At 49.7% G+C, this 23,020-nt stretch overlaps 1 protein-coding gene across 5 annotated transcripts in view; it reads left to right on the forward strand.

Moving 5' to 3' along the window:
* SLC38A1 (solute carrier family 38 member 1) overlaps positions 1–23,020 on the forward strand; it is a 697,300-nt gene that overhangs the window by 513,619 nt on the left and 160,661 nt on the right. For all 5 annotated transcript variants that reach the window (XM_069629833.1, XM_069629835.1, XM_069629832.1 and 2 more), the window contains one exon: positions 20,319–20,401. In XM_069629833.1, coding sequence (XP_069485934.1) covers positions 20,319–20,401 — 83 coding nt within the window. The remainder of the gene's footprint in view (positions 1–20,318; positions 20,402–23,020) is intronic.

A 23,020-nucleotide genomic window follows, 5' to 3' on the forward strand; every position in this document is an offset into this window, starting at 1 on the left:
GAGTCTGCCTTCCAGCTGTTATCAATACACAAGGAAAGCTATCATTTGCTGGGTTTCAAGGTGCAAGATGATTACTTCTATGATAAATGTTTGCCAATGGGCTGTGCTATTTCATGTGCATACTTTGAAAAATTCACCCGTTTTTTGGAGTTTGCATTACGGCAAATGACTTCAGGAGGTGGGGTACTGCACTCGATGATTTCTTGTTTATCGGTAAAAAGCGGACTGGTGAGTGTGGGTCGCTCATGAGATCATTTCAGGGACTGATGGATGAAATGGGGGTACTTCTGGCCAGTAGGAAGACGGTCGGTCCGGCCACGACACTGATCTTTCTAGGGTTCGAGATCGATTCAGTCACAGGGGAGTGCAGACTGCCTAGTGATAAAGTGCTAAAATTGAAAAAACCGATCAAGGTGCTGAAAGGTAGGGTTAAAGCCACTTTGAGGGAACTTCAATCACTGGCGGGCAACCTTAATTTTGCGGGACAGGTCATCCCAGCTGGGAAGGTGTTTGCAAGGAGCATTGAGCTCAAAACAGTGGGGCTAGAGCGCGCGGGACAACACGTCCACCTGGGGGCAGAGGTGAAGGAGAATCTCAAAATGTGGGACACTTTTTTGGACGACTTTAATGGGGTGTTGCTATGGAGAGAGGAGTTGGACAGCGGCGAGGGTCTTAAACTGTTCACTGATTCCTCGGGTTCACATGGATTTGGGGCCATCTTGGGGAGCGAGTGGTGCGGTCAGGCCTGGCCAGCAGCGTGGCAGCACAAGGGGATTACTAGGGATATCACGCTGCTAGGATTATTCCCCATCGTGGTGGCGTTCAAGATGTGGGCCTGACAATTGAGGGACAAGAAGGTGTTGATCTGGTCAGACAAACTGGTAGTGGTGGTGCAGATCATCAATCAAGGGACATCCGGTGCTTAAACTGCTTAGAGCGCTCACAAGGAGCCCGCTGATGCTGAACACAGAGGTGTCAGCACAGCATATCACAGGGGTTAAAAATGTGGCTGCTGACTCTCTCTCTCTCTTTTGCAGTGGGAGAATTTTCAGGGGAGCTGTCCGGAAGCACGCGTGACGATGACCCCTTTCAAGGCGCAGTGGTGGGACATGATTGGGGGATCTAAGTTCCCTGATCAACACGGCCCTGGCACCCGGCACAGCGAGCAGATACAAAGGGTGCTGGGAGCGGTTCTTGGCCTTTCAGAGCGAAGTATTGTCAGAATCACAGAGGGAGTTGCCGGTATAGGCTTTTGTGGGATGGTGTTGGCGGTGTGGGAGGTCCAGATCTTGGATGGCATATCACTTGCCAGCAATAGCGCATTACTACAAGTTGGAGTGTAGGCCAGATCCCACAAAAGAACACTACATTGTGATGGCAATGAAAGGTTGGGCCAAGCAGGCCGAGAGGAAGCCAGATGAAAGGCAGTCCATTGACGTGGGGAAATGACACAGTATGATCGAATGCCTAGGAGAAGTTTGCCGGGATGAATACGAGAAGGTCTTGTTTACAGCAGCCTTCACATTGGTTTGCTTTGGGGTGTTCCGAGTGAGCGAGTTGGTACCGGAGAATAAGGACGGCAGGGGTGCTGGGTTCCTGAGGATGGGTGACATGCACTTAGATGGAGGACGGTTGAGCATCCTCCTTAGAATATCCAAGACAGATCAGAGGGGGAAAGGTGGGATTATTACACTCGGCAGCACGCAAGGCAGCACGGTGTGCCCGGTAGGGTGCGTGGCGGCGTATCTCCAGCAGAGAGTGCCTACAGGCGAGGGGTCTCCTTTTCTCTTACACAGTGATGGGTCGGCTTTGAGCTGTTTTCAGTTCTAGAGGGTCATGGACATGGCACTGGTAGAAATGGGGGTTACAGACGGGGTGTTTGGAACTCATTCATTTAAGATAGGGGCGGCCACCTCGGCAGCAGGGATGGGCCTGAGTGTTGAGGCGATCAAGCCCATAGGGGGATGGAAATTGGGATGTTTCAAGAGGCACATCAGGCCTGATAAAATATAGCGCTAACAGCTTGCCCCTCATCTCCTCCCTAGTAGCTGCAGCACTAAGAAGGAGGCGGTCCGTCTGGGTGGTATTTGTATTTGTATTTTATTTATTTATATAGTGCACCAGGCCCAAATGCAACCGGGCGCATATCTTGGCAAGTAAGTACATCACAAAAATAGTTACAGTAATAGTTACAGATAAACAGAGACAACACTGCACAGGATATATCAAATGGTAAAATAACAATGTAAAGGTGTGCGTAATATAGACAGTAACATTATACATAGTATACAGTATGATGTGGATCAATATTTACAGTTAGCATAATCTTGAATACATATGCTAAGCAGGTGATGACCAAGAAGTCGTAAGTGGCATTAGGCTTGTGTGGTGGATAACCACAGTTTTGTTTTTTGTTTGAATAGGGTTGGAGAATGTTCAGATCTAATGGTTAATGGAATGGAGTTCCATAATTTGGAGGCAAGGACTGGGAAGCTAGTGTCCCCAGCTCTCTGCAGTTTGTATCTAGGGATGGTCAGGCAATGTGCTTGAGTCGATCTAAGCAGCCGGGTAGGTGAGTAGTGAGAGAAGCGGGAGGCAAGATAGCTGGGGGCCTGATTGTTCAGACATTTGTGTGTGAGGGTGAGAGATTTCAGAGAAATTCTTTGTGATACTGAGAGCCAGTGTTGGCTTCTCCTAGTTTGAGATGTTTACAGATCTGGCGATGTTTAGGGCAGCTCTGTTGGCGTTATGTTGGGTAACCTGTAATTTGTTAAGGTTACGTTGATTGGTCCCAAGATATAAGGTGTTGCAGTAGTCCAGTTTGGACATAACCAATGTCCTGGCCAAGATAGTGCAGTTCTGTGTGGTTAGGAAGGGGCGGCATGCTGTGATGAGCTTACATGTGTAAGCGGATGCCGAGACGACTCCATTTGTTTGTCTGTTAAGTGATAAGGTGGAGTCTAGGTAGATTTCTAGTGTTTTAGTGTCAGTGGAAACTTAGAGTTACCATCAATGTTGAACGTTTTGAAGGAGGGGTCAAGTCTATTCAGTCGGTGTTGAGAGCCCAGGATGAGGAGCTCTGTCTTGTCATCGTTGAGACAAAGCTCATGCTGGGCCATCCAGGCTTGGATGACTTGATATATGTCATTCAGAGCTTTGGAGTCCTCCAAGTAGTCGCCTGTGATTGGAATGAGTATCTGGGTGTCATCGGCGTAGTTGGTGTAGGTGACACCCAGATAGTCAAGTACATCGAAAAGAGGTTTAGTAAAAAGGTTATAAAGCGTTGGTGAGACTCAAGAGCCTTGAGGCACCCCGCAGAGCACCGGTGTAAATTCTGCTGTGGCCGTGGGCGAGAAAACCCTCATCTGTCTGTTATCCAAGAAGGAACTGATCCATTGTGTGGCTTTTTCAGAGAAGTGGGCCGCTAGTTTCAAGTGGCGGCAGTGGATTTGATGGTTGACCAGATCAAATGCTGCTGATAAATCGAGAAGTAATAATAAGGCCATTTTACCATTATCTTTTAGGTCCTTAATTTGAGTTTTAAGATCTAGTAAGGCCGTTTCCGTCCCGTGCATGGGTCGGAAACCAAATTGTCTTGAGCCAAGAAGATTATTTTCTAGATACTTCTGAATCTGTAAATAGGTTGCCCTGTCTAAGATTTTCAATAAGAAAGGGACCATGGTGATCGGCCTCTAATTGGTGGGGATACTAGGATCCAACGTAGGTTTTTTTAACAATGGGATGACCCATGCGTCCTTAACCCCATGTGGGACATTCATTGGTGTCACGAGCCGGTGTGAGCTGTACGGCCGATCAGGAGGAGTTGACTGCTGGCGAATACCAGATATGGTGTCATGGGGTGCCCGGCATGAGGCGGACACAGCTGCAGGGACACATGCAGAAATTGCTCGGTAAGAAGCAAAAGCCTGAGGTGCTGATCGTACATCTCAGGGGCAACGATTTAACGAGTTTGGGGAGAGTGAGCCTGATGGGGGGAAATGTCTTCCTTACAGGCGTTGTCAGCACAGCTGGGGGAGACCGAGATTGTGTGGTCGGAAATCATTCCAAGGCAGGAATGGAGAGGGGCTGAGAGTCACTCAGCTGTGGAAAATTCACAAAGGAATTTGAATAGCGCAATGGCACAATTCTGAAGGAGTAGAGGCTTCCCCCACATCAGGCTTGGATTGATCAACCCTAAATCCCCGGAATACTACTTGAAAGATGGAGTGCATTTGTCGGCATTTGGGATGGAGCTGTTTTTCTAGAATGTATGCAAAAAGTTTTTGGAACTATGAAGTAGGGAAGGGGGAGCCGCGGTGGGCGGTAACCCACCTTCGGCGTGGCAGTGTTTTGGCGACCAGTGACAAGAGACAGACTACGAATGAGCCATTGCAAAGCCGGAAGGGTCTTTGCTCTTTTGAACTAGCGCCTCCTGGGAGCCTAAGCGGCGGGGGCGTCTGGTGGTAGCAATCAGGGCTTAGCTTCCACCGAACAAACGCCGCTCTCCCAGCCCAGGAACATCTGCAGCTCTGATGGCGTTATGTTGGGTAACCTGTAATTTGTTACGGTTACGTTGGTTGGTCCCAACCTGCAGGGGCAGGCGGGTCTCAGACACAAAGGGTTGGGGGAGTTGTGCCAATTATGGACTTTGCTGGAAAAAGGGGGAAGCAAGTTTTGGCCACGGAGCAGTCGCCGCACCTTCTGAGCTATTTTCACTATTGTATGCTGTCTTATTTTATGTGTGAAAATAAGTCTGTGGCCTTTTTATGCCAAAAAGAAAACATGTCTCATTCTGTACCTTACTGGAAGGGAAAAGAAAGGGGCTAAGAAGAATGAGCAAGGGTGTTGTAAGTTGGCATAACACATGGACAAATGCCCAGGTTATCAGTACATAGCTGGCATTTAGGGGTTGCACCTGTGGCCCTTTGGGTTCACCGTCTTTCGCTAAACTTCTGGCACTCCCAGATTTCAGATTGGACATTTCCTGAGTCTCCACTCAAGCACCCTCCTAGTGGGAGCTGCAGGTGCTCTTGGAATCACTGGATCACGCCAGAATCTGCAAGAACCTGGTGGTACAGGGGCAGGATTTAGAGGTCGCCAGGTGTTGCAGCGGGGGCCCTGTGGGTTCCGCGTCTTTCGCTACGCTCCTGGGACTCCCAGATTTCAGATTCGATGCTTCCTGAGTCTCTGCTCCAGCACCCGCCTAAGCAGAGCTATGGTGCTCTCCTGAATTATCTGATCACTGCAACTGAGTAAAGAGCTGTCATTTATGAGACATCTAAAATGCTTGTTCTCTGAGTGCATTATTATTTTACACTGGAATGTATCTATGTAGGTAGGTTTTTTGTATAGCGGTTAATATCCCTTTGGGTGCGTTTCATATCTCTATTGGGGAGTGGAGGACAAGAGGACAGGAAAGAGGAGAACACATAGGGGGTGAAGTTGGAAGAGAAATCCGGGGCGACAGTGATAAGAAACAGGATGTGGCAATGAGTGAGACCTCAGCGAGCACTGCTAGGTAGGACCTAAGACAGGAAGTAAGGTCTGTGGTGAAGCCGGGCCATCACTGCACTAGCAGAAGCTTGAGGAGTCTGTCTTCCCTTTTGCAGACCGTGTGACCGACGCCAGAGACCATTCAAAAGAGGAAAGACTGAAAGAGCAAAGGGTGCCCAGGTTCCCAATGGTTACTGACCCGCTGCCGAGAGTAGAGATTCTGTTTGAGGAGTTGCAGCTGTTACTTAATCAGCCAAGGCTTCAGGGTTTGCGACTACGGCAGTCGGGAGTGTCCAAAATGAGCTGCAACACCAAGTGAGGCAAACCAAGGCAGTGGAACAAGTTGTGGAGCAGGAAGGTACCACAGCGAGAGTTCGACACAGAGAGCGTGTCAAAGCAGAGTGTACATGAGATGGGGGAGAGGATAGAGAAGGACCACCAAGGGATTGCAAAGAGAGAAAGATAGAACTGAGCCCAAGGGCCTGAATGGAGCTGAGGAAGTGGGGGAGGGGCTAGAGGGTACCCACCTAGGTTGTAAAATGGGAGTCAATGGTCCCAGTGAAATAGACTGTGAGGGGACATGTCGTAAGACCCAAAAATAGTCTAAGGACTGAATGACTGGCATGCTGGGGTAAGGGGTCCAAAGACACAGCAACAGTCTACAAGAGAGGGAGCAGTCATTTGAGTTGCATTCTGGGAGATGCGGTTCCAAGACCCAGCAACAGTCTTAGAAAGACTGGAAGAGTGAAGAATTGCATGCTGGGATATGTATTCCAAAGACCCTATAACCACCAAGAAGAGCTGGAGAAATGATTTCAATTGCATGCTGTGAAAGGCAGCCCAAAGACCCAGTCAATATCGAAGAAAAAGTGAGAAGTTACATGAATTGTATGTTTGGAAGTATAACCCAGGTGTCATGACTCACTGCTGTTGGTCTGTGTGGCAACGATGGCATGCCGGTAGTTTACCTTGATAGGGCTCTGCGGCGAGCAAGGGTCTGCATTTTGGCAGCATGGCTCCAGTCCTTGGATTCAGAATCTGCACCACTCTTCAGAGTCTGCCGTCCTGGGATAGCAGCATGGTGAAAACAGTAGACCATTACTTGCAGAACACTGGAACAAGATGGCCGACCTCCTCTGCTGTGACTTCAGCCCACATAAACGTAGCCAGCATTTGGGCTTTCACCAGTGCTTAACTTGTATGAAAATAAGTGCCAGGAATCAAATATGTTCTTGCGTTGGGTGAGGGGCAGTTCCCAGTCTACTGTTGACATCTCCCACTGTTGCTCCATACGGTGTCAACATATTTGGGGTGAAAGCTCTAACTCCCACTGGTTCATTGAGAGTGAAATGAACATAACATATTAGTTGTGTCTTGAAATAAAATAAATGTTTAAGTGTTTCTTTAAAATGCATCATCGTTACCATGTAGCTCTAATCCCATCGGTGTCAAGTGGGGCATGTTAACCATCTTACCACAGGGAAAAAGAGCAAACATGCATCCCTCCTACGGTACATTGATGGACAAATGTAGGCAAAATCATTGCTGAGCTGGTGAGTTGCCTGTCAGACACAGCAGCAAGATCGTCTTGCATAGGTTGGCACTCATGATTGGCTCTCCTGCTCCATATGGGTTTTTTGTCTGACTTTTCCCCTGTGTTGGGGCGGTTGGCTGGTGATTGTCCTGTTGTTGTCAATCCACCCTGCTGGTTATTACACTAGAGAATTTGCAGCAATGTCATGCAGGCTGAGTGGAGCAGTGTGGGCATGGCAAGCATCGGTGCCCAGGATTGTAACCTTGCATCTCATTGTTTTTCATGAAATTGGATAAATAGTCCTGCCCTGCCCCCCTTGGGGGTCAACAGATTTGTGAATAACAATGAGCCAGCCCAGGATGCAGAGACCCTGGCCAGTGCCAGGATGCAGAGGCCCTGCCTGTGCTCAGGATACAGAGACCCTGGCCAGTGCCAGGATGCAGAGATGCTGGCCAGTGCCAGGATGCAGAGACCCTGCCAGTGCTCAGGATGCAGAGACCCTGCCAGTGCTCAGGATGCAGAGACCCTGGCCAGTGCTCATGATGCAGAGACCCTGGCCAGTGCTCATGATGCAGAGACCCTGGCCAGTGCTCATGATGCAGAGACCCTGGCCAGTGCTCATGATGCAGATGCCCTGGCCAGTGCTCATGATCCAGATGCCCTGGCCAGTGCTCAGGATGCAGAGACCCCGGCCAGTGCCAGGATGCAGAGACCCTGCCAGTGCTCAGGATGCAGAGACCCTGGCCAGTGCTCATGATGCAGAGACCCTGGCCAGTGCTCAGGATGCAGATGCCCTGGCCAGTGCTCAGGATGCAGAGACCCCGGCCAGTGCCAGGATGCAGAGACCCTGCCAGTGCCCAGGATGCAGAGACCCGGGCCAGTGCACACTGCTGTTGATTGTTTTGTTACTATGACTGACAGTTAAAATGATAAAGTTGCCTAAACACCACAACATAATTTAGCTGGACTTCAAAATAAGTGCCAGGCTCAGAAATAAGTACTGCGGCTGAGGCCTGGCACGCCCCCGACCAAATTAAGAACTAGGTGGCACCATTTATCAGTAGTGCACTACTGTGAGTTGAGGTCTGTGCGTGGGTATGCGCGTCCATTGGAATTGTCCTTGGTCCTCTGCAACACCCTCCTGTTCTTCAGCAGCTGTAGTCCTCATTTCCTCTCTGTCGGCAGCATCCTTGCAACTCCTAGGCCTCCATTGCTATTTAGAAGCCAGATTCTAGCCAACAGATGTCAGCTCTCCACTCTTCCGACCTTGAAGCTGCATCCCTCGTTGCCACCTGAAGTAGGGTGGCCAACTATCCCGGATTTCGTGGGATTGTCCCGCTATTAGGGACTCTGTCCCGCAGTTTGCAGAGTGCCTGTGCGGGACGCAGGTTGTCCCGACTTGCATCGGGACAACCTGCCTCCAGCACAGCCACTCTGCAAACTGGAGTGGCCATGTACACAGCACGGCACTGCCGCCTGCTGCTTTCTTTCTCCGGGCAGCTCTGCAGCCCTGGCTCCTTTAGAGCCTGCAGGTCGCGCTGTAACGCTCCGACACCCGGCTTAATTCAAATGCTAATGCTTTGTTCCTGGGGTCGTGATGGTCATTTCTGCAGTTAAAAAACGTGACCATCACCTCCCAAGGGCAAACTATTTGCATTTCAATTAAGCCAGGAATTAAGAGCCTTTAAAAAAATGTAAATGACGTCATCACTGCTTTGTGGGCAAGTGTCCCGCGACAGACTATCAAAGATTTGGCCACCCTAACCTGAAGCCAGAATCAGGCCACGTGGCAGACGGATCTTCTTGTGGGGGGCTTGACACCTGGTCTAGTCGCTGTCCATCAGCTGCTGACAGGGTGGCTTTGGGCAGGGGTGGGCCATATCTTATCTCGCACTAAAAAGAATGTGAAGGATAGTGGCAGTGCCAGCGGCAGCACCGGCGCCAGCGCCAGAACCAGCACCAGCGGCAGCACCAGCACCAGCGGCAGCACCGGCGCCAGTGGCAGCACCAGCGCCAGCGGCAGCACCAGCGGCAGCACCAGCGGCAGCACAAGCGGCAGCGCCAGCGGCAGTACCAGCGCCAGCGGCAGCACCAGCGACAGCACCAGCGACAGCGGCAGCACCAGCAGGTGTGGTGTTCCAAGAACCTGAAATAACAGAGGGAAAGTATTGGAATTGCATTATGGGAAATGTCCAAAGAACCAACAACAATCTTATAGATCGAAAGGGAGAATAAGTGAGTGTGAGAGCGCGGGGAGAGAGAGAGAGAGAGAATTGGAAAGAGTGAGTGTGCGTGTCTGCGTGAGAGACCGGGAAATCATTTGAACTGCACGCTAAGAATTGTTCCAAGAGCCAGTGCTAGTCCAAGAAAAACTGGAAAACCCGTGAGTTACACTTTGGGAAAGCCCGGCCCTGGGATGCAGCACCACCATTCTAAGTCCAAGGATGCAGCACCATTCTAAGAGAGCCCCAGGATGCAGCACCTTCTAAGAGAGCCCCAGGAGATGCAGCACCATTCTAAGAGAGCCCCAGGATGCAGCACCATTCTAAGAGAGCCCCAGGATGTAGCACCATTCCAAGAGAGCCCCAGGATGCAGCACCTTCTAAGAGAGCCCCAGGATGCAGCACCACCATTCTAAGAGAGCCCCAGGATGCAGCACCATTCTAAGAGAACCCCGGGATATAGCACCATTCTAAGCCCAAGGATTCAGCACCATACTAAGAGAGCCCCAGGATGCAGCACCATTCTAAGAGAGCCCCAGGATGCAGCACCATTCTAGGAGAGCCCTGGGCTGCAGCACCATTCTAAGAGAGCCCCAGGATGCAGCACCACCATTCTAAGAGAGCCCCAAATGCAGCACCATTCTAAGAGAGCCCCAAATGCAGCACCATTCTAAGAGAGCCCCGTGATGCAGCACCATTCTAAGCCCAAGGATGCAGCACCATTCTAAGAGAGCCCCAGGATGCAGCACCATTCTAGGAGAGCCCCAGGATGCAGCACCATTTTAGGAGAGCCCCGGGCTGCAGCACCATTCTAAGAGAGCCCCAAGATGCAGCACCGCCATTCTAAGAGAGCCCCAGGATGCAGCACCATTCTAAGAGAGCCCCAGGAGATGCAGCACCATTCTAAGAGAGCCCCAAATGCAGCACCATTCTAAGAGGGCCCCAGGATGCAGCACCATTCTAGGAGAGCCCCAGGATGCAGCACCATTCTAAGAGAGCACTGGGATGCAGCACCATTCTAAGAGAGCCCCGGGATGCAGCACCATTCTAAGAGAACCCCAGGGTGCAGCCCCAGGATGCCGCCCCATTCTAAGAGAGCCCCAGGATGCAGCACCATTCTAAGAGAGCCCCAGGATGCAGCACCATTCTAAGAGAGCCCCAGGATGCAGCACCACCATTCTAAGAGAGCCCCGGGATACAGCACCATTCTAAGAGAGCCCCAGGAGATGCAGCACCATTCTAAGAGAGCCCCAGGATGCAGCACCATTCTAAGAGAGCCCCAGGTGCAGGAGAGCCCCGGGCTGCAGCACCATTCTAAGAGAGCCCCAGGATGCAGCACCACCATTCTAAGAGAGCCCCAGGATGCAGCACCATTCTAAGAGAACCCCGGGATGCAGCACCATTCTAAGCCCAAGGATGCAGCACCATTCTAAGAGAGCCCCAGGATGCAGCACCATTCTAAGAGAGCCCCAGGATGCAACACCATTCTAGGAGAGCCCTGGGCTGCAGCACCATTCTAAGAGAGCCCCAGGGGGCAGCACCACCATTCTAAGAGAGCCCCAGGATGCAGCACCATTCTAAGAGAGCCCCAGGAGATGCAGCACCATTCTAAGAGAGCCCCAAATGCAGCACCATTCTAAGAGAGCCCCAAATGCAGCACCATTCTAAGAGAGCCCCGGGATGCAGCACCATTCTAAGCCCAAGGATGCAGCACCATTCTAAAAGAGCCCCAGGATGCAGCACCATTCTAAGAGACCCAGGCTGCAGCACCATTCTAGGAGAGCCCCGGGCTGCAGCACCATTCTAAGAGAGCCCCAGGATGCAGCACCACCATTCTAAGAGAGCCCCGGGATGCAGCACCATTCTAAGAGAGCCCCAGGAGATGCAGCACCTTTCTAAGAGAGGCCCAGGAGATGCAGCACCATCCTAAGAGAGCCCCAAATGCAGCACCATTCTAAGAGGGCCCCAGGATGCAGCACCATTCTAAGAGAGCCCCAGGATGCAGCACCATTCTAAGAGAGCACTGGGATGCAGCACCATTCTAAGAGAGCCCCAGGATGCAGCACCATTCTAAGAGAGCCCCAAATGCAGCACCATTCTAAGAGAACCCCAGGGTGCAGCCCAAGGATGCAGCACCATTCTAAGAGAGCCCCAGGATGCAGCACCCTTCTAAGAGAGCCCCAGGATGCAGCACCCTTCTAAGAGAGCCCCAGGATGCAGCACCATTCTAAGAGAGCCCCAGGATGCAGCACCATTCTAAGAGAGCCCCAGGATGCAGCACCATTCTAAGAGAGCCCCAGATGCAGCACCATTCTAAGAGAGCTCCAAATGCAGCACCATTCTAAGAGAGCCCCGGGATGCAGCACCATTCTAAGAGAGCCCCAGGATGCAGCACCATTCTAAGAGAGCACCGGGATACAACACCATTCTAAGAGAACCCCAGGGATGCAGCACCATTCTAAGAGAGCCCCAGGATGCAGCACCATTCTAAGAGAGTCCCAGGCTGTAGTACCATTCTAAGAGAGCCCCAGATGCAGCACCATTCTAAGAGAGCTCCAAATGCAGCACCATTCTAAGACAGCCCCGGGATGCAGCACTATTATAAGAGAGCCCCAGGATGCAGCACCATTCTAAGAGAGCCCCAAATGCAGCACCATTCTTAGATAGCCCAAAAATGCAGCACCTTTCTAAGAGAGCATCAGGATGCAGCACCATTCTAAGAGAGCCCCAGGATGCAGCACCATTCTAAGAGAGCCCCAAATGCAGCACCATTCTAAGAGAGCCCCAAATGCAGCACCATTCTAAGAGAGACCCAGGATGTAGCACCATTCTAAGAGAGCCCCAGGATGCAGTACCATTCTAAGAGAGCCCCAGGATGCAGCACCATTCTAAGAGAGCCCCAGGATGCAGCACCATTCTAGGAGAGCCCCAGGATGCAGCACCATTCTAAGGGAGCCCCGGAATGCAGCACCATTCTAGGAGAGCCCTGGGATGCAGCACCATTCTAATAGAGCCCTGGGATGCAGCACCATTCTAAGAGAGCCCCGGGATGCAGCACCATTCTAGGAGAGCCCCAGGATGTAGCACCATTCTAGGAGAGCTCCAGGATGCAGCACCACCATTCTAAGAGAACCCCGGGACGGGATGCAGCACCATTCTAAGAAAGCCCCAGGATGCAGCACCATTCTAAGAGAGCCCCAGGATGTAGCACCATTCTAAGAGAGCCCCGGGATGCAGCACCATTCTAAGAGAGCCCCGGGATGCAGCACCATTATAAGAGAGCCCCAGGATGCAGCACCATTCTAAGAGAGCCCCAGGATGCAGCACCATTCTAAGAGAGCACTGGAATGCAGCACCATTCTAAGAGAGCCCCAGGATGCAGCACCATTCTAAGAGAGCCCCAAATGCAGCACCATTCTAAGAGAACCCCAGGGTGCAGCCCAAGGATGCAGCACCATTCTAAGAGAGCCCCAGGATGCAGCACCCTTCTTAGAGAGCCCCAGGATGTAGCACCATTCTAAGAGAGCCCCAGGATGTAGCACCGTTCTAAGAGAGCCCAGGATGCAGCACCATTCTAAGAGAGCCCCAGGATGCAGCACCATTCTAAGAGAGCCCCAGGACGCAGCACCATTCTAAGAGAGCCCCAGATGCAGCACCATTCTAAGAGAGCTCCAAATGCAGCACCATTCTAAGAGAGCCCCGGGATGCAGCACCATTCTAAGAGAGCCCCAGGATGCAGCACCATTCTAAGAGAGCATCGGGATACAACACCATTCTAAGAGAACCCCAGGGATGCAGCATCATTCTAAGAGAGCCCCAGGATGCAGCACCATTCTAAGAGAGCCCCAGGATGCAGCACCATTCTAAGAGAGCCCCGGGATGTAGCACCATTCTAAGAGACCCCCAGGATGCAGCACCATTCTAAGAGAGCCCAGGATGCAGCACCATTCTAAGAGAGCCCCAGGATGCAGCACCATTCTAAGAGAGCACCGGGATACAACACCATTCTAAGAGAACCCCAGGGATGCAGCACCATTTTAAGAGAGCCCCAGGATGCAGCACCATTCTAAGAGAGCCCCAGGATGCAGCACCATTCTAAGAGAGCCCCAGGATGTAGTACCATTCTAAGAGAGCCCCAGGATGTAGTACCATTCTAAGAGAGCCCCAGGATGCAGCACCATTCTAAGAGAGCCTCAAATGCAGCACCGTTCTAAGAGAGCCCCAGATGCAGCACCATTCTAAGAGAGCTCCAAATGCAGCACCATTCTAAGAGAGCCCCGGGATGCAGCACCATTCTAAGAGAGCACCAGGATGCAGCACCATTCTAAGAGAGCACCGGGATGCAGCGCCATTCTAAGAGAGCCCCGGGATGCCGCACCATTCTAAGAGAGCCCCGGGATGCAGCACCATTCTAAGAGAGCCCCAAATGCAGCACCATTCTTAGAGAGCCCCAAATGCAGCACCATTCTAAGAGAGCATCAGGATGCAGCACCATTCTAAGAGCCCCAGGATGCAGCACCATTCTAAGAGAGCCCCAAATGCAGCACCATTCTAAGAGAGCCCCAAATGCAGCACCATTCTAAGAGAGACCCAGGATATAGCACCATTCTAAGAGAGCCCCAGGATGCAGTACCATTCTAAGAGAGCCCCAGGATGCAGTACCATTCTAAGAGAGCCCCAGGATGCAGCACCATTCTAAGAGAGCCCCAGGATGCAGCAGCATTCTAGGAGAGCCCCAGGATGCAGCACCATTCTAAGGGAGCCCCGGAATGCAGCACCATTCTAGGAGGGCCCCGGGATGCAGCACCATTCTAAGAGAGCCCCGGGATGCAGCACCATTCTAAGAGAGCCCCGGGATGCAGCACCATTCTAGGAGAGCCCCAGGATGTAGCACCATTCTAGGAAAGCCCCAGGATGCAGCACCACCATTCTAAGAGAGCCCCGGGACGGGATGCAGCACCATTCTAAGAGAGCCCCAGGATACAGCACCATTCTAAGAGAGCCCCGGGATGCAGCACCATTCTAAGAGAGCCCCAAATGCAGCACCATTCCAAGAGAGCCCCGGGATGCAGCACCATTCTAAGAGAGCCCCAGGATGCAGCACCGTTCTAAGAGAGCCCCAGAATGCAGCACCAGTCTAAGAGAGCCCCAGGATGCAGCACCACCATTCTAAGAGAGCCCCAGGATGCCGCACCATTCTAAGAGAGCCCCGGGATGCAGCACCATTCTAAGAGAGCCCCAGGATGCAGCACCATTCCAAGAGAGCCCCAGGATGCAGCACCATTCCAAGAGAGCCGCAGGATGCAGCACCATTCTAAGAGAGAGTGTGACATCATATGAATGGTGTGCGTGCCAATATATCACGCCAAGACCCAACAACAGTTTAAGAAGGACTGAAAGAGGATATAGTCCTTTGAGCTGCATGTCCAAAACTCCAGCAACGCTCTAGGAATACTGAACACAGGGTTCGAAATTGAGGGGTGCTGGGAGCGATTTAGCCCCTACTTGTAGCATAGAAGAGCCTGGTTAGCTTGACACCAACAGCTACAACAAGCTACTTTTGGCTCCTCAGGCCAACTATTTCCAAACAAACAGACCGATGTGACATTAACTCTGTGCGTTTTGGACAAACTATAAATAAAAATTAGGGACATCCACACCACATATAAAGCATAAGGCGGTCATGGACAAAATGTTTAGTTTGCATTATATGTGGCATTTAGATTTGCGGAACGCTCTATGCTAGCTACTCTGTATCCAGCGGTAGCTCCTGCTCACTGGAGAATGCCGGATACCCATGAGCTGCTTTGAGCTCCAGATTATCCAATCTGAATGTCGATCCCTGTAAAATGTTATTTGTGGTTGGAGACTGAAGTCTACCAACTCGACACCATCCTGGAAAAACTAAGAGATGGTATCAGAAAGACTGAAGGAGACCACAAGGCCTCCCAGATCCCTGAGGAAAGACTGCAAAAAGGAGAAAGGAGGATAAAACGAGATGAGATCGGCAGGGGCTGGTGGGAGGGCTGTACCTCCAGGATCTCGAGACACAGAGCTTTATTGAGACAATGAAAGGAGAACTTTCTGCTAATATAATGATAAACCAAGCAACTCTTAATCGTGAAAACAAATGTCATCATCTTTTAAGGTTGGAACTCGCCATGGGTCCCAGACAACAGTTATCTGCCTCTTCTACCAGACCATCTGAGGAAAGGACCTTTTTGTTCCCTGGCTTCCTCCCATGAGCATACATTTAGTTACAGTGGGGGAGAACGGCATTGCTAGGTGCCCTTTTCTTCATTTCTCGTGGCATGTAGGGCTTCTGGGAGGAAAAGGATGGTAGGGCTCGGGTCACCCTCCCCGCGGTACAGGGTAGGATATGTTTTATTCACCTCACAGGTTTTAGTAGGGTAAAAAAACTATTTGTTGCCATTTCCTGTGAATACTTCAAGGTCATTGGACAGTTGATGTCACATCCGCTTCCCCTATGATTTTGGTGAAATATATCTTAGCTTCACAGTTTCTCAACACGCCTTTATTTTCCATGGTTCCATGTCGTTTTGCCAACAGGAATTACTTCAAAGTAATTCCTTCGAAAAAAATCAATTTGTTTTTCATTGTGATATGGTTTTAAAATATAAGCCTTTCACAAGTCAAAGGGATAGTTAAAATCTTCTGAAAGAGAGTTAACCTGGCCCACCTACAGCCATTTTAACCTCTTACTGCAGCCTTTCTGTATATTTAGATGAATTCTTTTGTCAGTAAAACAATGGGATACGAGGTTCCACATTCGCTTTCTTGATCCACCAGATAGCCTAAAGTCATTTTTCACAAAAATGATGGCACAACAGTCATGTTTGTTTGTTTGTTTATTTATTTATAATGTGCACTAGACCCAAAGGCATCACGGCGCAGGAGATAAGGATATGTTCAGCTTGGTAACATGGGTACATGGAATGCATAGGCAACAATAGGGACATGAGCTACATAGGCATAAATACAATGTAAATGACATGAATAGCTAGATTTAAAAGGGATCACAGTACAGCACAGACAGGGGGTCCAAAAGGGATGACACCTGGTAAACAGATCACAGTGCAGAAGGATATACAGTGAAGGAGAATATAGATAGTCAAGCGAGTGTTTATCCGGATGGTTATTGTTTTCTTTTAGCCAGTCAGTCAGGTTTTGTCTGAATTTGGAAAAGGATTGGTGTTCTCTGATACTGGGAGGTAGTGAGTTCCACAATTGCTCAGCTTTAACTGGGAAGCTATGTCCTCCGATAGTGGAAAGTTTGAAGCGTGGTACTTGGAGGCAATTAGAGTTGGCTGTTCTGGTCGGTCTGAGAGAGGTTTTTCTACTGATTCTGTCAGTGAGGTATGGCAGTGCTCTATTATTCAGGCACTTGTAAGTACGGGAGGCAATTTTATGTTGGATTTTGTCAAAGGTAGATAGCCATTTGTTTTTTCTTCTAGTAGAGGAAATATGTTAATTTGTGTAGATCTTGAGTGCTGCTCTCAGGGCATTATTCTGGTGAACCTGTATTTTGTGGATGATCTGTTTGTTCGCACCAATGTAGAGAGCGTTACAGTAATCCAATTTGCAAAGTATGAGGGCTCTAGCGAGAATACGGCAGCTGTCAGTAGAGAGGAATTGTTTGCTTAACCTGATTAATTTGCACGTTTATGCGGTAGCAGAGGCCAGGGAGTTGACTTGTTTAGTGAAGTTCAGGGTAGCGTCTAGATAGAAGCCTAGGGTCTTCACTTCCTTTGCCACTTTTATGTTATTGCCATCAATAGTGAAGTTGGCGTAATCTGGGCTGAGTTCAGATAAGTGGGAGGAGGTGCCTAGGATAATGAGCTCAGTTTTGTCATCTTTCAGACATAGTCCATGGGTGACCATCCGTGCCTATATGATGCCATAAATTCTATTCACCAAAACCAAATCGACAACATAATCACCGGTAAGAGGTAGGAGGATTCGGGTGTCGTCTGCATAGTTTGTGTAGGCGATACCCAAATGGTCCATTTCATCGAAGAGGGATTTGGTGAATACATTGTAAAGTGTTGGTGACACACAAGAACCTTGAGGTACACCGCAGGTTATGGGAATAGGGTCTGCTGAGGCCGATGGCAACTAACTCTCTGCAGTCAATGGCCAAACTCCCATGCCTACTGAGAAAATTTCATACTTTTCCTAATTTTGCAACTTCTGCGCAAATGTGCCAGCATGGTGTATGTAGCATGCACAAGTTCAACAGGAAGCATTGGGGTCATTATCAGCTGTTAATGGACCATTTGCCTGCCAAGAACTTAACTGCTTCCAAAGCGTTTTCAGGTTCAGGTTCAACTGTATACCATAGAAAATATATTGATATATTTTAAAGGAACAAGGGGGTAAGTGAACATAAAATGGCTGATCCAGAAGAGATGACGAGAAACTGGTGGGTCATCTCAGCACAGCTTTGCCTCACAATTAATTATGTTTGAAGACTGTTTTCCACTGTAGTGAGACCTACTCCTGTCTGTGGATGGGCAGTGCGGCGCAACGTGCAAATACGGCAATTCGCAATAGCTCAACAAATGTCGAAGTCATTATTTGGCACGGATTTGTCTGCTCAAAGGTTATTTGTTTCCAAAATAGGGCACAGCCTAGGACTTATGGAGGAGGGAGACAGTGGTGTCAGAGGGTGGATGGGGAGACCATGTTGTGTCTCTGCCCCTCAGTTGAAAACAGTATTGTTCTGGATGAAGAAACTAATATTAGCGTCTATGTTCATTGTTGTGTAGTGGAGCGCTGTTATTAATAGAAAATGTACAATTCTATGTCTTCATTCAACCCACTATGTGCTGAAGCTGTCACCAGGATCCAAGAAGATACTTTTTACCTTTTCCTTCCTTTTTTGTGTGTGGATTGGCAGAGATGACAAAATGTCTTGTAAGCAAGCACATTGAGTTATTTTTGCATCTAATGATTCAGCCAGTTAGTTTTATTTTAAGATTTCGAGAGAAGTAAAAGAGGACACTGTGAGTGTTCCCAAAACGTACACCAGTGCTGGTCACTAAATGATGACTCGCCACTTGCTTAGTGTCTGGTGAATGCGTGCCTGCTGGCAGCGCTGCAGACAACCAGAGGACAATCTAGGCCACTGCTTGCAGCCTTTGGATAAAATGGAATTATCTAAGAGGTTCTGAATGCATTCTGCCTGCCCCCTTAAATTAGTAGGACAATTCCACAAGAGACTGTGTTATGTTATGTTATTTTAAGGGTTCTTTCCTTCTGCACCACTCACCACCGTAGTGGTCTTACCAGTGCACTGGCTTGTCCGGAGCGTGTCACAGAGTCCCCCACTCGCGCTATTCAGGTCTTGGTCTGCGAGAGACTAGAAGGGGAAAGAAGCAGCAGAGCAGATGAAAAGGGGAGAAAGGTTGAACACACAGATGCAGGAAGCAAAGGGAAAGCAGTGCAGAGATGAAGTGTGGGCTAGTGTGCACGCCTGTAGAGTCCGTGCAGAACTAACGTAGCATGACACAGATCGGAAAATGCAATATCCTGATGCTCCTGTTAAATACTAGGCCTAGCGGGCACAGAACCCACATGTGGGCATACCCATCCCATTCGGGGTGACAATAGCAAAACAAAAGAGGTGATGGCTGGAAGGGTTAGAATTAATCTTAACCTCTGGCATTGGTCTGGCCAATACTCCGGATCGTCGTTCTTCGCCTGCCAAGCCGTTACAGAAGGGGAAAGACCCACCATCGCGTTTTGATTATGTCACCTCGAGTGGAACGGGTATGCCCAGAAGTGGGTCCTGAGTCTGCTGGGTCTATAGACCCTAGAGACGCCTCACTCATGTTGGGGATGCTTTTGGTCTCATGTGGAAGGCTTGTGACCTAGCAGTCCGATTGGACTTCCCCTTTGGGGTGGGACCAAGCCTTATTTGCATGTGGCCTTTCCCCTTCTGTAATGGCTTGGCAGGCTGAATAACGATGGTCTGGAGGGTTGCCCACAGCTGTGCCCGTGGTTAAGATTAATTCTAAACCGTCCAGCCATCACCTTTTGATTTTGCTTAGATTCCTAAGCTGCAGACTTAGCCCAAATCCCTGCTCCACCACTTAAGCGCTCTGTGTGATGCTGGGCAAATCATTGAAACTCACTCTTCCCTGATCTGTCAAGGCTGGTAGTCCCTAGAAGGGATTCGGTTTGCAGTGTAAGCGTTGGCAAAGCCGGCCGATATCCCACCCCTCAGCCTTTAGAAATTAAAATGCTGGTGAAACGGGAAGATTTTAGTTTTGCCTGTGTGCGCTCCGTTGACACCTACTGGCTGGTAAGGGGATTGCAGGTGAGGGAACTGACTCTATTGCGGGGGTTCCCAACAGGAATTAATTATATTTATTGCAAAAAATAATGTAATATGAGAGTAAATCAAACGAATTCTAATGCGGGGGTCACCTGCCAAAACCTGGTGAGTTGGTTGGTATGAAATGTGGTCTGTGCATAGTAAAAATAGTGAAAATGTGCTTGTTTGTTGCAACATGTCCACCGACCAAAGAAGCATTTGCTGTACCTACATGTTTGGGGTGACCTGCATATCCTGGTTATATTCCCAGTTGCTGTTGCTGGTTGGTGAGAGGTGTTTTAGTGAATGTAATCTGAAGAACACTTCTCTGGTCTTTAATGCACGATGAGCTTTCAAATGAAAGCACTACCTTTTTACAGCATCACACTCTAGGAGTGTGCTTTTTGTACTCTAGGAGTGCGCTTTTTGTGATATTGACCATTAATGAAACTTAATCATTTTTTTGCAATGTTATGTACTTTGCTTTGTCTATATATCTACTTTTAAGTACTCTAATTACAAGTTAATAAGACCCCTTTGGTGTACATTAGAATGATGGTTTGATATTGGGGGGTGGGTGTTGTAGTATAGGGTTTGAGGTTTGGGGGGTGGGCAATGTTCCCCGGCCTCTGTTTTGCCTAGAAACTGCCCTGCATGGGTTAATACTAGCCCGAAGGTGTGTGGCCAATGGCATTTAACGCTGGGCTTCTTTCTCTCTGCCCCCTTGCAGAGCGTGGTACGTGGACGGACGCCTCCTGGTGGTGATCGTGACCATTGCCATTATTCTGCCCTTGTGCCTCCTGAAGAATCTGGGTAAGCGCTGCGCTAGAATCCTTCCAGCAGAAGCTTGTCTTGTCATTGGGTGTGATGTCATTGCTTGTGATGTTATTGGGAGTCATGTCATTGGGTGTGATGTCATTGGATGTGATGTCATTGGTTCACATCTAGTTATTCATCAGGATTTTAAAGCGCGATCCGTTCACCATGTGAGGGGTTCATTATGAGTTCAGGGGCGCGGGGCGGGGTGGTGACACTACCAACATGTGGTATCTCATATATGGGTGATTTACTCCATGAGGTGATTGCTATGTACCTACCGCCTGTGGTAAATAGTCCATTACATTTCATCACATGTTATGCGGCATTTAAAAACATCTCGTATTTTAAATATAGGTAATTTACCCCATGCAGAACGTTCTATGTTCCTCTGGTGGTATTTTGAAGACGTGTGGTATTTAAAACACGACATGTTTTTTACAGTTGACATTGCACCCAACAATGAGGCACCCAACAATGAGGCACTTAGCATCACCATACCTCAAAATGAGGCACGTGCTATTAGTTCCACGCGCCTTAACATCCTCCCTCCATTGGACTATATTGGAGGATGGAAGGGCCTAACAGTGAAGGCGGGTTGTGCCGTCTTTGGGGGCGTGGGCACACACTGACTCGATGGAATGAGTTCTATGGAGTATGTAGGACGAGCTATGTAAGGTTTGGCAGCACCCACCTAGAGCGTGAGCCGGACCAGTTCTGGAGCACCTGGCATGGAGCGGAGACTGCGCAGGCTTGGAGGGAGGCGACCCTGCACCCTCCGGTGGATGCCCTATGGGACTCAAGTCGGTCCTTTCTTTTTCCTTTTTCTCACTTGAGAAGTTGTGTGTAGTCTGTTAAATGAAATTGGAATATGTGTTTTTAACTTTCTAGCTTGACTAATATGCACTTAGGAAGTTTATGTATAGTCATTTTAAGATGTTATATAGTGAAATGTTGCTTATTTGTCTATTCTGTACAGTGTTTGTGGTTGGAAACGACTAACCAATATAACAATAAAAATGTTTAAAATAATGTTTTATATGACTAGCTGGGCCTAATGCTTTACCTCCATGTCCACTCTTCCCCGTCTCATGAGACCCCTGCCTCCGACACAGGACCTTCCTCTATTTCTTGTATTCCGTATAACTCCTCCCCCTAAACCACAGCATCCAGTTAAGTTTTTCCTGCCTCTGGCAGGTTGGACTATTCCCGGCATGGGGTTCTGGGGAGCTACCGTTACTGGCCCCCTGATGAAGCTGTGCGGTGCGGCCTCGGTTCCCTCCAGGTGTGGCGTGCTCCCGGGGCTTGGGTCCCGGTTGTGCAGGAATTTAGCCTCTCTGGTTTACTGCCTGGCTCGAAGCCTGCATTGAGGCATCGCCGCCCGGGGTCCTGCAGGGCCCGGGCTATGGTAAGGAGATATAGGGAACTATATATGCCTCGGGGGGGCTGAGTGGGGTTTGTTGCGTAGCGATTCACCCCAGTGTCTCCGGCTCGGCGTTTCGTTCCTCATCAGCGCGGGAAGGCCGGCTGATTCATGTGCCTTCCAGGGACGGGTTGGCTCCGCCTCCACCTCCGAAGCGGGGCAGGGGGTTTATTAGTGTTTCTCTGGTGGAACTGGAGGGAAACTCTGATTTAAACGGCCCGTTCCCAAGGGGATTAACTGTTTGTTCTCCCTCATTGGTGGGTTTTTCTCCTGGCCTGCAGTTTATATATGGTTGCTCAGCAAGTGGTGTTCCTGTTTCTGGTGTTGCTGCACACCATGGGAAAGCACTCTGCTAAACTCAGGCACCTTGCCTGGGCTCTTCCTCGTCTTCCTCTTCACCTAAGCTTCGCAGTAGTAAGAAAATAAAATCTAGCTATTTTTCCTCATCCAGGAAAGCTTAAAGGAGTTGCTACAGCATCGTGGCCTTACGCATGGGAGTGCTGTGTTGGTCGCCTTCGTCATCCTCCTCTTCTGGCGCAGAGTGCTCCTCTGCCACTTCCTGTTCTCATCAGCTGACCCAGAAGGGAAATATCTGGACAGGGTAGTGGTGGAGGCAGTTCTTGCTCACGTTTGGGACTGCATGGGGATTTCGGAGCCCTTAGTACTGGTGTAGGGGCCTTAGCCCACTATTCACTAGTATAAGCATACTCCGAGGATGGGGTTGCCTTTGGTTTCTGATATCCAGGCTAAGATCCTTCATGAATGGCGTGAGCCGGAGAAGATTGCTATGCACCAATTTATGGCCAAACTCTACCCGTTGAAAGGGAGTGAGGCGGTGCTCTCTGACTCAGTTGAGGTTGATGATATCCTCGCCAGCCTGGTGGGTCGCTCCTCTATGTCGGTTGAGAAGGCGGCTGTCCGGGACCCGGTGGACCGTAGGGTGAATTGCAGCCTGAAGAAAGTTCATGCTGGTGCACATCTGGCCCTCAGGGCGAATATCTACGGCTCCTATGCTGCGGAGACTGTGCTGAGTGGTTTCAGGAAGTTGAAGAAGGCCTTGGACAGGGTTTCCGACTGTGCCCCGCTGCTGGTTGACATGCAGCGGCAGGTTGAATTTTTTTGTCCGATCTGGCATTTGATGGAGTGCGTGGCTCGGCCATGGCCATGGGTGCTGGTGTGTCGGCCCGGAGGCA

The sequence above is a fragment of the Ambystoma mexicanum genome, chromosome 12 (assembly GCF_040938575.1).
Source record: "Ambystoma mexicanum isolate Mex_15411 chromosome 12, UKY_AmexF1_1, whole genome shotgun sequence".
NCBI lineage: Eukaryota > Metazoa > Chordata > Amphibia > Caudata > Ambystomatidae > Ambystoma > Ambystoma mexicanum.